Below are 16,064 nucleotides of genomic sequence, written 5' to 3'. Positions count from 1 at the left end.
GAATTATGGAAGCTTGTTTCTGCCACAGGATTTTTACCTCACAATTCTTATATACTTATATACACAATTCTTATAAATACTTCTGAGAAAAAAAGTCAGAACTGGTAGATAAAAACCCAGAATTGAAAAAAAGTCTTCATATCTTCGATGTCTATGTTGCAGATCTGACTTTTTTTTTTCTCAGAATTGAGTTTATATCTCTGAAATGTGAGCTCAAATGTCAAAATTACCTTTTTTATTTAATTTTTTCTTTATGCCGTGGTAGAAACCGGCTTCCATCGTGAATATGCCGTATGTGGTAGAACGTTTATCTTGACTTCATTACTTCAGTTCCATATTGATCATATTCCTTTGTACAAATTACTGGTGTATGAGTTGTTGGTAAATGAGATGATACATTTTGTTGCGTTTGTTCACATTCTTGCATGTTTCAACTGTGGTGACATTAAATTGTTTTTGTGACTCTTGAGTTACCCAATATGGAAATTAAACGTTCAACTGGATATTTAAGTCAATAAAAAAAGTAGAATAAATACGTGGATGAATTGTGAGACAAATGATAACGATTTTGCAGCTGCAGTTGATTCACTTCAACATGAGGATCTAAAATGTCCACTAGATGGCGCAGCATATCATTTAACTCCCTGCGATAAAAATAGTGATCACCGTTCAATGACGTAACCTTTGGTCTCATAAAAAGTACAGTTTATGTCAGCTATCTGTTTATCTATTTTGATAGCAGCAATCTATGCATTTATCTATACAAAATACAGTTTCAAACAGGGCAATTTGTGTAAAACATTTTATAGAGCAACACCACATGAAAGCTCACTTCTTTTAAGTATTTATGATTCTTAGAAGGGTTAGAAGTGTGAATGTTGTAATATCTGCAATAAAGTAGTAGCCCGAGTACACAACCGATAAGAGATTTGCGCTAAATACTGTGGAGCTAGTTATACTCTTGTTTGTTTAATAATCCACAGCTCTGTTTTTTTGAGTCAGAGACCACAAGTAGCCACTAAGAAATAAAAGCTGTACACGTATGCATGACGACTCCACAGGCTGGTGTCGGTCAAATTCCTGAACGCACTCTTGTGTTATAACTTTTCCCGTCTGACACAACACAACGTCTCAGAAACTGGACATGATGCACATCTGACACAGGAAGCGTGGGAGGATTATCACTTGGATGTGATTTATCTGATAGATCAAAGGTCAAGACGCACCCAGAATCTCAGGTATGTTCCTAGATGAAGAAACACATACACACTTATGCTTCTCTAAATGGGAACATACCATTCAACCATTTACACTTCTATTGTTTTTAAATGAAGTCAATTATAAATACGACAGACTAAGAATAACCCTGAAGAAAATAGCTTTTGCTTTTTTGAAAGTCAGGATTTACTCTTTATTTGTATATATGGGCAATTGCATGTTGTATATATGTATATATGTGTGTGTGTGTGTGTATATATCTAATTACCTCGAGTACCTTTGAGGATGGTCAGATTTGATGCCACATTCTGAAAGGAATACAATGAAAAAGAAAAAAAACATTGTTACATATTGACATTTTAGTACACTCAAGTTTATTTAATAAACTTTCTTATTTTATACTAACTTCTATAACAGTTATGAATTACACAGAGAATAAATAGAGCCACAATTATACTAAACGTACCTGTTCTTTTGATGACAACATGAACTCCACGCCAAGACGTTCTCATGCGTGCGCGCCGCCGTTAAAGAGCCCTGCGTGCGCGCTCCCCAGCGACTTGCCCCCTCCTCCCTTAATTTCAACATTGTAGTCAAGTTGTCCACCCCACCGCACGCCCACAACCATCTTTTCCGAGTGTGCTCAGAACATGGTGGTGGTGCTCGTGAACGCAGCGCCCGGGTAAAGCGCCAACCAGCGGTGTTCAACTCCTACCTGAAGCCGCCCGGCTCTCGCGACACCGCCGTCCCCTTCAACAGGCTCGTGCAGACGGGGAGGAGAACCGAGAGCGAACGCAAAGAGGACTGTGCGGTGCGTTCGCCTGGCATGAGCTTGCCCATGAAAACTAGCGGACTTGAACGGAGTTTTGGAGGAATGCTAAACGGACAAAGTGGGGATTAAAGAAGCGGACAGTGTTGGAGCGCTGGCTTGCGATTTTAAGCATTGGAGTGTGAGCGCTCATTCTTCCTCTGAACTCCGCGAGTGTTGAACTGCCAGCCCGATCAAACGACTTGAGGCCTGGGGGAAAACCCCCCCAAAAAACTTTAGTCTTCATTTTTAACACTGCACTGAAATGTTTTGAGATTACCTCCAAGTAACTGGTTAAAAGGGATTACACACAAACAAGGATATACTTTCCCTCAGCACACTTTGACTTGTCAGAGTGCCTCGATGCCATCAGTATTTTCTTCTTGGAAGTTGAAATCTTCAGTATTGGTCTTCTGGAGTCGGCAGATATGCTCGCGAACGGCTGATGCCATTTGAGGTTGTCACGTCCACCCGAGTGTTTTAATGCGCTTGAGAGCTGGAGTACTCACGGTTGACATCCGGAGCGGGTGTTCAGGAAAGGACGGGGCTCCTCCGTGGGAATAGGCCGTCTTCTGACCCTCGACGGGGCAGGGACGGAGTCTGCCTTGAGTTTTGACGAAAAAAACACGGGCAGCTTTAACGTCTTACCGTCTCAGGCGTTTGTTTTCCTTTAGTTTACGCAGTATAAGGACGATTCTCGCTACTTCGTGATGTCAGAACCTAAAGGAATACATTGTTAGTTATTTTTGAATACGTTTTCTGTGTTCTTTGACCACATAAAGAGAAAAGTGGCGCATTTACAAAAATTCTCTCAGAAACTGGCGCCTTTTAAGCAGCTATACTCTTTGAAAAACAGCGACCGTTAAGTTTGGTGTTTGCCGAGTTCAACCTGAAACCGAGTACAAGAAATGTGTGAAATCTGGCATTTGGAAATATGAAATATAAACTTGTATTACCTTTGCATGTCATTTGGGAAGGGAAAGTAAATTCAAACATTGTCGAGCATTGGAGAGGGTGCTTGAGGGACAGCGTTGACTGGATAAAAAAAAACTAATTTAAAAGCCGTTTCAGAACACACCCTATGTGAACTTACCTCCCAAATTTTTTTTTTCTGATTCTAACGATACATGCTCACGTGGTGTTGAATTCGTGTTTAAAGCGATGTGCTCAAAAAAGCAGGATCGAGCGGATGACGGTGCGTCAGTGTCGGCCGCGCGGGCCGTTTCAGAACACACCCTATGTGAACTTACCTCCCAAATTTTTTTTTCTGATTCTAACGATACATGCTCACGTGGTGTTGAATTCGTGTTTAAAGCGATGTGCTCAAAAAAGCAGGATCGAGCGGATGACGGTGCGTCAGTGTCGGCCGCGCGTACGGAGCAAAAGTACACGCATGCGCATTCAGGCGCCACTGAGCCTTAGATTAGAATGGAATCCGAGTGCTGAAGTAATCTCAGCACGGATAAGGAATTGCTCAAGAGTCCAAGACGGTTCATCTTCATAGTGAATGCACTTGGAATTTACTTCTGGCTGGATTCTTTTTCTAATACAAACTGTGCTTTTTGTTTTCATTCGAATCCATGTCAAGTGCCACTCCCTCTGTACTGTCAGCAGTAGGTGATATGTGTTAAATAACAGTCAGTTGTTGTCTCATCACCATGTCATTGCCAGAGAAGCACCAGCCACTGCACGAGACGGAGGTGAGGTGTGATAGCGAAGGTGGAGCTGTTACTGTGCGGATAACTGACAGCCGTAATCAACAGGTGGGTCCAGGCAAGGAGGGTGACCCTGTCAACATGGTTTCCTCCAAACCTTGCAAATACAGTATCTCGTCAAGCTGCAGCTCGGGGGAGTTGGGTGTTCCCAGGGCTATGATGACTCGTCTGAGCAGTCCGAGGAGAGTGCCGCCGCTGTTTGAGAGGTCTGCCGCACAGTGCTGGGACCCCAAGTTTAACTCAGCCATCCTGGAGGAGGCGTGCAGGGAACGTTGCTTCCCGCAGATGCAGAGAAGGTTCCGCTACATCCTGTTTTACCTGGCCACCACTGCGCTCCTGTGGGGGATATACTTTGGGATCAATAGCACCAGATGTGACCCTACAAACTTCCTGGTCCCCACGGCAGGGTTTCTTGTACTGTGCCTCCTCCTCCTCTGGTTTACGTTCTCAAGGCCATATGCACGTTACTACAACCACACATCCTTCCTACTTACAGTGATCATGTTTGGGATCACCCTGGCGCCTCAAACGCACACTGCTCACTTTGCTCATTTTGATGTCCAAAAAACAAGCAATCAGTCACTACTACCTACGTCTCAAAATGCTCCATGTATATCACCCGTTGGGACGTTCTCCCTCTGTATAGAGGTGCTGCTTTTGCTGTACAGTGTGCTGCATTTGCCCCTGTATGTGTCGGTGCTTCTCGGCCTGCTGTATTCTGTCCTCTATGAGGCTTTAGGCTGGCTGCACCTTGCTCAGATGGACGATAGCTATGTAGGGTCGGACTTGCATACTCTGAGCTGGCTTGGCCTAGGTAAAGTTCTGCTGCACCTGTGCGCGCATATCATTGGCATCCACATATTCATCATGTCTGAAGTGCGCTCTCGGAGTACCTTTCTCAAGGTAGGTCAGGCAATCATGCACGGGAAGGGCTTGGAGGTCGAGAAGGCGCTTAAGGAGCGGATGATCCACTCCGTGATGCCCCGGCTGGTGGCAGACGAGCTCATGAAGCAAGGAGACGAGGAAAGTGAGAGCTCTGGGAAACGATACAGTGCAGGTACCTGCTCCGTCGCCCCCGCATCTGCCACGACCTCGTCCAGCCCCAAAAGCAACAAACGTAAGAAGAACTCTATCCCTCGCGGACAAATTATTTTCAGGCCCTTCAACATGAAGCGCATGGAGCCGGTGAGCATCCTCTTTGCGGACATCGTGGGATTCACCAAAATGAGTGCCAACAAGTCCGCCCCTGCACTGGTAGGACTGCTAAACGACCTCTTTGGTCGATTTGACCGTCTGTGTGAGTTGACCCGCTGTGAGAAGATCAGCACTCTTGGGGATTGCTACTATTGCGTGGCGGGCTGCCCTGAGCCACACACCGATCATGCGTACTGCTGTGTGGACATGGGGCTCGGGATGATCCAGGCCATCGAGCAGTTCTGCCAGGAGACGTCGGAGACTGTGGACATGCGTGTCGGCGTGCACACCGGCACCGTGCTCTGTGGTATTCTGGGAATGAAGCGCTTTAAGTTTGACGTTTGGTCCAATGATGTCAACTTGGCCAATCTTATGGAACAGCTGGGTGTGGCAGGAAAGGTGCACTTGTCGGAGGTCACAGCAAGTTTTTTGGATGACCGTTATGAGAGGGAGGATGGACAAGTGATGGAACGTGTCGGGCACAGTGTTACTGATCAGCTAAAAGGTAAGACACAAGAATAATATATCAATTTGTGTTTGTTTGTTTGAACCCCTTTGAACTCATGCATTAGGAAGCAAAAGTCTGAGACCACTAGAGAAAATGCTTCTGTTTTGCCTTTTTATCGAATTGAAAATGAACATAAATTTCAGAATGTCTTACTATCTAGTTTGTCCCTTTTTGCTTTATTGACAGCAGCACTACAGTTTCATGAGCTCCACAAAACCTGATGATCATGTTATCCAGTGTGATTTTAAAAATGATCCAAAGAGCATCTTGTGCTTCATTAAAGGGGTCATATGATGCAATTTCAAGTTTTCCTTTCTCTTTGGAGTGTTGCAAGCTGTTCGTGAATAGATAAGATCCCTAAATTTGCAAAGACTAAAGTCTCAAACCCAAAGAGATATTCTTTATAAAAGTTAAGACTGGTCCACGCCCTCCTAAAACGGCGCGTTCTAACACGTCCCCACATCTACGTCACGATGTGGGAAGATTTGCATGACGCCGCATAATGTTCACGCAAAGAAAGAAGGCGTAACTTTATTGTTGCTGCCCCCGTCGCCGCCATGTTGTGAAGACTCTGTGTTTCGCTGTGAAAGCGAAACTACTTTGTTTGGCCTTCCAAAAGAGGACACTTGATGCAACAAATGCCTCGTTTATAATGGGTTTTCATGTTTTTTTTCTCGTCTCTCCGGCCGGACGTGCCATCACAGTATGGTGAGGGGCATAAAATTTCTGTCACAGGCTTGAGGTATTAGGCCAATCACAACGCACTGAATAGCTGGCCAATCAGAGCACACCTCACTTTTCAGACCGATGAGCTTTGTAAAAATCGATGCGTTTCAGAAAGGCGGGCCATAGAGGAGAAACAATAATGTTTTTTTTTTATCTTAAACCACATAAACATATTTCATTACACCAAATACACAAAATAATGTTTCCCATCATATGACCCCTTTAAAAGCAAATGACATGATGTCATCCATTTACTTAAATTTTACATTGTAACATTTCCATTTTTCCAAATCTTAAAGCCGTTTATTTTTTTAGGTTTAAATTTCATTTTGAGTCCCTGATTTTCAATGTCAGACTTTTGGACTTTACTGTATGTCAGTTACGTTACATAGTTATGCTTGCACTAATAAAATTTAGCCATGTACATTTTTGGTGTTTCTGTTCTTTTATTGACTGCTGTTACCATGTGAAGATAGAAAAAGATGATTGTGTTTTATTGTGCACCCTGTAGTCATGTCCCCTCAGGACTCTGTACAAAGGGCTGCAACTCTTCTTTACTTTTATTGCGCACTCATATAATACTGTTAGTAACTAAGCTGTAGAAAAACAATGATCGTTTTTGACATTTTTATACGGCCTGTAGCAATGTCCTCTCAGGACCCTGTATAAAAAGCTCCAACCTGGTCCAAAATTAACACTCACCAAGTCTCAAATGCTAAAAAAAAAGTTGCTTTGTTGCATAATTAAACCCAGTTCGGATTTATTAGGAACTGCAGTGTAGTTATTATATGAAATTGTAAGAATTAAAATTATTTTTTTTAAAATGTATTTAAATTAAATATTTTTTTTGGATTAAAAATGAAAAACAACAAAAATTTGAGTTGGTAATACATATCCAGTCGATTTTTGACCCTGGCTACAGATCTTTTTCACTTTTATTGCTCCCTTATCTCATTTGTATCTTAACTGTAGACTCGCTGTGTCATTGAAGGCTCGTTGTTGGTCATCTGTAGCTCTATTGTATTTCTGTTGTAGCTCTTTTATTGTGGCCTCCCTTTGACACAGTTGCTTTCACGCTTCTGGAGAAACAATAATGTTTTTTTTTTATCTTAAACCACATAAACATATTTCATTACACCAAATACACAAAATAATGTTTCCCATCATATGACCCCTTTAAAAGCAAATGACATGATGTCATCCATTTACTTAAATTTTACATTGTAACATTTCCATTTTTCCAAATCTTAAAGCCGTTTATTTTTTTAGGTTTAAATTTCATTTTGAGTCCCTGATTTTCAATGTCAGACTTTTGGACTTTACTGTATGTCAGTTACGTTACATAGTTATGCTTGCACTAATACAATTTAGCCATGTACATTTTTGGTGTTTCTGTTCTTTTATTGACTGCTGTTACCATGCGAAGATAGAAAAAGATGATTGTGTTTTATTGTGCACCCTGTAGTCATGTCCCCTCAGGACTCTGTACAAAGGGCTGCAACTCTTCTCTACTTTTATTGCGCACTCATATAATACTGTTAGTAACTAAGCTGTAGAAAAACTGGAAAATGATGATCGTTTTTGACATTTTTATACGGCCTGTAGCAATGTCCTCTCAGGACCCTGTATAAAAAGCTCCAACATGGTCCAAAATTAACACTCACCAAGTCTCAAATGCTAAAAAAAAAGTTGCTTTGTTGCATAATTAAACCCAGTTCGGATTTATTAGGAACTGCAGTGTAGTTATTATATGAAATTGTTAGAATTAAAAAAATTTTTTTTTTAAATGTATTTAAATTAAAATTTTTTTGGATTAAAAATGAAAAACAACAAAAATTTGAGTTGGTAATACATATCCAGTCGATTTTTGTAGTAACTTTCTCAGTAGCATCAGTGGCTGTTTGAACGGCCACATCCAGAAGAGCTGTTGATTTAAAGTTGTAGTGACAGACACAAGCAGAGGTGCCTCTTTTTTCTTTCTCCTTGTCCTTCTCTTGGGCCTCTCTCCTGCCCGTGTCCTTAATCTGATCCCTGATTTTGTTCTCTAACTGAACCTCTTTATCAGCTATATCACTTCAGACGTCCTCTTGTCAGTCAGAGATAGGTGGCGGCTATAATGATAGACCTATGGCAATGAATCATGACAGTATTTGTAAACCCGTGTGTCATCTTTATGGTCTACAAAACTGGTCTTGTATTTGTTGCAGCATGTTTAGATCAGTTCCTCAATGATGAATTCTGTTGAGAATTAGTAAAATCAAATTAGCTATTGTTGGTCGCTTTAGTACACCAATTAGCGCACTTGTTGAAGTCCTTTCAGGCATATCTCAAGCTCAGAGTAGACCGTTCTGTACTGTGAGTTGTAATGGAGTAAAGCTGGCGTTTGTGTCTCTAAGTGATGGACCGGGCAGTCTCGCAAATGGCCCTTTGCCCCAGTGCCAGTCTTGTCACCCCAAGTGACCGTCTGATTCCGGTGGGTGCGAACTATGACACGCTCTAGTAGCCCAGATGTGTGAGAGATGCGTCACTGTCTATCTCACTGCGAGCGTTTCTATTTCGAGCATTTTACCCGGACGGTACCTGGCTGTAGTCTGACCCTGCTGTACACCCTTAATTTGTGTTTTCTGTTTTCAGACAGACTAGACACAAGCCACAAGCTATGCAAGTATTTTTAATATGTATAGAGTTAAAAGCCCATGATACCAATAATAATAACTATTTAAAAAAACAAAACAAAATATACTATTATTGAAAAATATATTCTTGTTGTTATTATTATTATTATTGCTGTTGTTGCCTTTGTATTTCGTTGCATATTATTAATATAAACTGCAGCATATACATTTGGGGTTAGTGAGATTTTAAATAATTCTTAAAGTTTCTTATGCTCACCAAGACTGCATTTATCTGATCAAAAATACTGTTTAAAAAAAAAAAAAAAAAAAGTAATATTTTGAAAATATGAGTACGACTTAAAATAACTATTTTGCATTTAAGTATGTTTTAAAATGTAATTTATTCCTGTGATGAATTTCCAGCATCGTTACTCCAGTCTTCAGTGTCACATGATCCTTCAGAAATCATTCTGAGATGCTGATTTGCTGCTTAAATTAACATTTATTATTATCAATGTTGAGGACCGTTGTGTTGTGAAATTTTTTTTTTCTTTAAGGATTCTTTGCTAAATAGAAAAAAATATTTATTTGAAATAGAAATCTTTATAAATGTCTTTTATTCTCACTTTTGATCAATTGAATGCATCCTTACTGAATCTTACTCTCTCTCTCTCTCTCTCTCTCTCTCTCTCTCTATCTATCTATATATATATATATATATATATATCGTACTAATATATATATAATAATATATATTAGGGGTAGAATGGTTCGTGGAAAAAAATCTAACCATATGGTAGCCACAAACGGTTCGCCATGCGCTAGGACCGTGGTTCAACTTAAATCTGACAATGCATCTGTAATATGGTTTGCTATAAATAACACATAAAACAAACAGTGTTCGGCTAATGTATGTTACTCCAGTCTTCAGTGTCACATGATCCTTCAGAAATCATTCTGAGATGCTGATTTGCTGCTTAAATTAACATTTATTATTATCAATGTTGAGGACCGTTGTGTTGTGAAATTTTTTTTTTCTTTAAGGATTCTTTGCTAAATAGAAAAAAATATTTATTTGAAATAGAAATCTTTATAAATGTCTTTTATTCTCACTTTTGATCAATTGAATGCATCCTTACTGAATCTTACTCTCTCTCTCTCTCTCTCTCTCTCTCTATCTATCTATATATATATATATATATATATATCGTACTAATATATATATAATAATATATATTAGGGGTAGAATGGTTCGTGGAAAAAAATCTAACCATATGGTAGCCACAAACGGTTCGCCATGCGCTAGGACCGTGGTTCAACTTAAATCTGACAATGCATCTGTAATATGGTTTGCTATAAATAACACGTAAAACAAACAGGGTTCAGCTAATATATGTTTCTGTTGATGAATGCGCATTCTGGCTTCCCAATACATTACGACAACAGCGATGGGGGGGAAAAAAAAAAAAATGGACAAACCATTCACTCTTGTTCAATGCGAATGCCGTATACTGGAATATGAGCCTGATGAGTCATTTATTCCGTCATCACCTGGGTGCTGATAGTTCACTCGCACAGGTGAGACCTGAACAGCACACATTGATATCTGTGCTAAACTCGTTTAAGCTTTGCCAGTTTGAACATTTAAGAGCCAGAGGATGCGAGCTCGTGCGTGCAGTGAGAAGATTTGTGCATGCTCTCATCCGAAGCACGCAAACCCGTGCCTCAAAACGCGTGCAAATATTAAGCTCTCTCTGAAGTATTGTGTATAAATGGAGAAATTCACACAACAATTATGTCAAAATGCCTGTCTTGGTAAGTATCCTATAGCAGACATAGCCGGCTGAACGTATGGATCAGTGCATTCTCTTAAAGTGACAGCACTTTCTTAATATTAATCAAATAGCAACAACAAAGAAATCACTCACTGCTCTTGATTGAATAGCTTTTGTAACTTTAAAGGGGTCATATGCGATTTAAATTTTTCCTTTCTCTTTGGAGTGTTACAAGCTCTTGGTGCATAAAGAAGGTCTGTAAAGTTGCAAAGACTAAAGTCTCAAAACCAAAGAGATATTCTTTATAAAAGTTAAGAGTCAGCCACACCTACCTAAAACGGCTCGTTCTAAAACACCCCCACATACCTACGCGACGATCTGGGAAGATTTGCATAACGCCGCCCAAATGTTCACGCAAAGAAAGAAGGCGTAACTTTTATTCTCGCTGTAGTATTGTTGCCGCCGCTGCCATGTCGTGAAGACGCTGTGTGCTTCGTTGTGAAAGCGAAACTACTTTGTTTGGTCTTCCAAAAGAGGATGATATCCACTTCGTCATGCCTGGAGCTGATCTGTGCTGGTCGCTGAGGGAATACATCAACTTTCATAATACCATTCATAGTTTTACTTTTTTATAATTTAAAGAAGAAAACAATCCGATGTATATTTGACATTTGAGGCTTAAAGGTCACATATTGTACACCTTTCTGGAGTTTTATTTTAAGTCTTTATGTCTTTAAGAATATACAGTATATTTGCGGTATAAGTACCAAAAACCATCTCAATATATTTTTACAGCTCCTCTCTCAGGAGCTCTGCTGAGAACAGGTCAATTTTGGCCTGTCTAATTAATATTCATGAGCCTCTCTTCTGATTGGCCTGTTGTTTTCTGAGTGACGCACGGCCAGGCCAACCACAGGTAACTAGGGTCAGCCGACGTCACAGCACTAGCTGGAGGCAGCAAAACAAAGGGGAAACTGGAGGCGGCCCATTCAAACCAGCGCAGATTCGGCTACATGAGCTTAAAATATCATCTTGTTGTGATGTTGGGTGCCAGAATCGACCTAATACAGCCTCAAATTCGAAATTTGATCGCATATCTGCTGCGACTGCCAGACAAAAAAACGATAACAGCTGTGGTTAAACGAGATAAAACGAGCAGACTGGACAGAAACGATCGTCAGAAATGCTCTCGTTTGCAGCGCACACTCATCAGAAAAGGTTCAATAAAGTATTGTTTTTGTTATGGGCGTGTCTATAGATTTCTTGCCATATGTCTATTGGCGCTTTTCCACTGCATGGTACGGCTTGGTACGGTACACTTTTTGAGGGTTTTCCACTGGGTACAGTACCTGGTACTTTTTTTAGTACCACCTCGGTAGGGGTTCCAAGCGTACCGTACCGTTACCAAAACGTGACGTGTAAACTCTGCTGATCACGGATTGGCCAGAGAAAATCATCACTACCTGCGTCACTGAACTTGCGACATGAGACACAAACAGACCCGCTAGATTTAAATCAGCACAGCCAGCGAAGGATCGAACGCAACTGTTTTGAACGAGTGCACCTTTTTTTAACAACCAAAAAGTGGCTGTTCCCCCTGTTGCGGAAGAACAGACGTTCCTCTCGTTGACAGCAGAGGAGTGGATCCAGCCAGTGCTTGATGGGGCGACGCGGAATAAAAACGTTTTTTAGGAGTCGCAGCAGTAGAGGCGGCGCAACACGGCATGCAGTTGCATCAAACAATGGTATAAACATCATTCAGTGTAAATTGTGATAATCGTAATTAATATTCGCAATTACAATTTCAAGGGAATAATCGACAATTATGATTTTTGTCATAATCGTGCAGCCCTAACCAAACAGTTAACCAAACAGAAACTGTTTAGTTTCCCACATTCTTCAAAATAGCTTTTTATGTTCAACAGAAGACTCATTCAGGTTTAAAACAACTTGAGAGTGAGTAAATGATGACACACTTTTCATTTGTGGGTGAACTATTCCTTTAATGTTAATAAAATAAAACGCAAAGAGAAAAATAACTCGCTGCTCTTGACTGAAGAACTTTAATACAGTTGCTCAAATTCAGCAGTAATAAAATAACTTAAAATTTTCAACAACTTTTCACTTCATATCTTTTTGCATGCACCAAATAGTATCGATAAACAGTATCGGTAAAATGTAAAGGATACCCATCCCTATATATGAGCCAGCCATACTCCCAATGCAAGGTGTGTTGTTGATGGAGCAGATGGGAGTGTGTTCTTGTAGATAAGGAGCCCCAACCCTGCTGGACACACTTGTGCCAGGAGATATAGACGAGCTCTTTATTTGGGAAAGAAATTCCCTTCCTCCATTTAGTCATGTAGACATGTGTAAACAGTCATATTTTTGTATAGTTTTTGTGTCTCATACATATACTCTCATTTAAACATTAAGGGCACAGAGCTTGAGCCGGAGTTGTTGCACTGAATGCTAATGTCGTGGAGAGTCTATGTTGCCTGTCCTCATTCCTCTCTTTCTCATGCCATACTGTTACTCTGAGGTCATGAGTCTGGTTGAGATGGACGGGTTTGTCCAGTCGGTCGAGAAACTTTAGCCACAAAACACGTGTATGCGGGTGCAGATACACACAGCCTTGAGGCTTTAGACATCTGTCTTTCAACATCCATTATGTCTTGGTTTTGATTTATGAGGTGTAAAAGACTTTTTTGACGTGAATTTGAAATCACTAAAGAACCGAACAAGTAAACACACATCTGGTTCATCTTTCCCAAAATGAGTTCGTTCTATGTATAGAAGATGTTTGGAATGGAAAACTAGCTTGCTATATACTGCTGACTATTTTTTAAAAATATATTTTTAGGCTTTTTGCCTTTATTTAGACAGGACAGTAGGAGGGCAAAATAGAAAACCATGAGAGAGGAGAGAAGGCAATTGGACCGGGACGAGAGCTGGGCCTAAAATACTAGACACCTAAAATGCAATCTTTTTAAAAGAAATTTTTTTTATAACTACATGACCTTATTACATTGCATGTTTAATTCAGTGAGTGGCATCTCCATGTGATCTCTGTAAGTTCAGGCTATCCTGTAGCTCAAACAGTAGAGCATGATGCAAGCAACACCAAGGTCATAGGTTCGATTCTCAGGAAAAACAGGAATTTATAAAAATGTGTACCTTGAATGTAGAGAGAAGCCAAAAGCTTTTCTTCACCCTAACTGAAATTATGCATTTTAAATTCGAATATAATTCAAATTTTGATTATTTAAGTACAAAATTCCAGCTTCCCCTGGAACTTATGTGTTCGGCAACCGGCCGTGTTTTTGTTTTATTGCAGCTCGTCTCTGTTCTGGACTTGCACAAACTGCATTGCAATGCAGTCATTTTCCAAAATGTCATTTATGTGAAAATATGAAGTCTGTAAACGCCCGTTAACACAGGCCAGAGACGCTGAAGATGGACGCACAGAGAAAAATACTGTAGCAGGCAGATCACTCACCGTTCATGATGCACAAACTATTGGAAGAAAATCCTCAATATTGATTTGGGGGGTTATATGAATATGTTTCTGAGGGGAACTGACTATCTTCAGAAAAGTTTACGTGGTATTTTTTTTCCATCTCGTCTCTGTATAGTTTATATTAAAGCAGTGTTCAGCGCAGCACTGCTTTGTTTACAGCGGTAACCAATGAAACACTGTATCGCAGCTGTTGCAGAAGCGCCTCCTGCTGTCAGAGAGTGAATCTGCGTCTCGTTCAGAGCTTCTGCTGTTTGCTTCGTTCAGGCATGCAGTATAATTTCACAAAGCTAGTCAGAACATTCTGTTTTTACTTCAAATTGGGTTATTATTAAATCCAATTATGTATATGAAATTATATAACAAAATTATATGAAATGATATAAATATGTATATGAATTATGTAACTAAAATTAAATGACTGTAATCACAGATTTAGGTTAAATAAATATGTCAGTCTTGATTTTTCTTCTTTTTAGGGCAACAGTAGCTCTAGCAGCAAATCAACCATCCACGTCAAAAGCTGCAGGACAGCCCACATTTCAGAAACAAATCGAGAAAAAAAAAAAACACATACTACTGTTTCCAAATATTCTGTATGTTGCTCAAAAATAAAATATATTGTGTTCAGTGGCACAATTGCTTTTTTTATTTTATTTACCCAGACATTTAAAAATAACACATTTTAGAGCTGTAACGACAATACCATGATAACGTGAAACCTTGATATTTTTGCTTAAGGTTATCATACCGTCAAAATCGGTAAACTTTAAGAGATAGACACACACACACACCCCTCATGTTTTAAGATTCCCATCTGCCCTGAGCTAAAGCTCTTTTTGGGTAACAGTGCTGTCAGAGAGTGAATCTGCGTCTCGTTCAGAGCTTCTGCTGTTTGCTTCGTTCAGGCATGCAGTATAATTTCACAAAGCTAGTCAGAACATTCTGTTTTTACTTCAAATTGGGTTATTATTAAATCCAATTATGTATATGAAATTATATAACAAAATTATATGAAATGATATAAATATGTATATGAATTATGTAACTAAAATTAAATGACTGTAATCACAGATTTAGGTTAAATAAATATGTCAGTCTTGATTTTTCTTCTTTTTAGGGCAACAGTAGCTCTAGCAGCAAATCAACCATCCACGTCAAAAGCTGCAGGACAGCCCACATTTCAGAAACAAATCGAGAAAAAAAAAAAACACATACTACTGTTTCCAAATATTCTGTATGTTGCTCAAAAATAAAATATATTGTGTTCAGTGGCACAATTGCTTTTTTTTTTTATTTACCCAGACATTTAAAAATAACACATTTTAGAGCTGTAATGACAATACCATGATAACGTGAAACCTTGATATTTTTGCTTAAGGTTATCATACCGTCAAAATCGGTAAACTTTAAGAGATAGACACACACACACACCCCTCATGTTTTAAGATTCCCATCTGCCCTGAGCTAAAGCTCTTTTTGGGTAACAGTCTTGTCAGGTGATGTCATGACCTGTTCTTGACTAATCTAAACAATCGAACTCTTTTTCTGGAGATTCATGCCCTGGCATGTTCGCTAACTCATGCTCTGAAACTGACGGCATATTTCAGTTCCAGATATTTGAGTTTTTCCTTTCCTTTTCACAGGTTCTCTAACGCTCAGCTTTTACATCACCGCAGCACTGTGAGTGCGTGTGTTGACACAGCTGGTTGGTTTTGTGTTTGCGCCAGGCTTTGGCCTTGCATTGCTTGTGAACAGGTCAGGGAATTACTTTGATAAGACACCTTCCTGAAGCCAGAGGCCAGAGTCATGTTGTGTGTGTGCGTGTGAAAGTGTGTGTATGGAGCATGCGCTGTGAGAAGTTTACTGCAGTCCACCGTGCTCTACACTTACATTTGTGTTTGTGTATACTTATTTTGTATATATATATATATATATATATATATATATATATATACAGTATACTTATTTATATGTATATTACTATA

General features: G+C 39.7%; 1 protein-coding gene and 1 long non-coding RNA gene across 2 annotated transcripts in view; one reads left to right on the top strand and one right to left on the bottom strand.

The window, feature by feature from the left end:
* Positions 1-60: 60 nt before the first annotated feature.
* On the bottom strand, positions 61-3,234 carry LOC107566052 (uncharacterized). The gene is made up of 3 exons (XR_001606454.1): positions 1,685-3,234; positions 1,487-1,526; positions 61-1,246 (listed from the first exon to the last, which is right to left on the bottom strand). It is a non-coding gene; the product is annotated as an uncharacterized lncRNA (long non-coding RNA).
* A 43-nt stretch (positions 3,235-3,277) lies between these two features.
* The window catches only part of LOC107566051 (adenylate cyclase type 9-like), a 40,490-nt gene continuing 27,703 nt past the window's right edge, over positions 3,278-16,064 (top strand). The window contains exon 1 of the mRNA XM_016251427.1: positions 3,278-5,440. Coding sequence (XP_016106913.1) covers positions 3,685-5,440 — 1,756 coding nt within the window. The 5' untranslated portion in view covers positions 3,278-3,684. The remainder of the gene's footprint in view (positions 5,441-16,064) is intronic.

The sequence above is a fragment of the Sinocyclocheilus grahami genome, unplaced genomic scaffold (genome assembly GCF_001515645.1).
Source record: "Sinocyclocheilus grahami isolate Dianchi unplaced genomic scaffold, SAMN03320097.WGS_v1.1 scaffold1042.1, whole genome shotgun sequence".
Taxonomy (NCBI): domain Eukaryota; kingdom Metazoa; phylum Chordata; class Actinopteri; order Cypriniformes; family Cyprinidae; genus Sinocyclocheilus; species Sinocyclocheilus grahami.
This window is presented reverse-complemented; position numbering and strand designations above follow the sequence as displayed.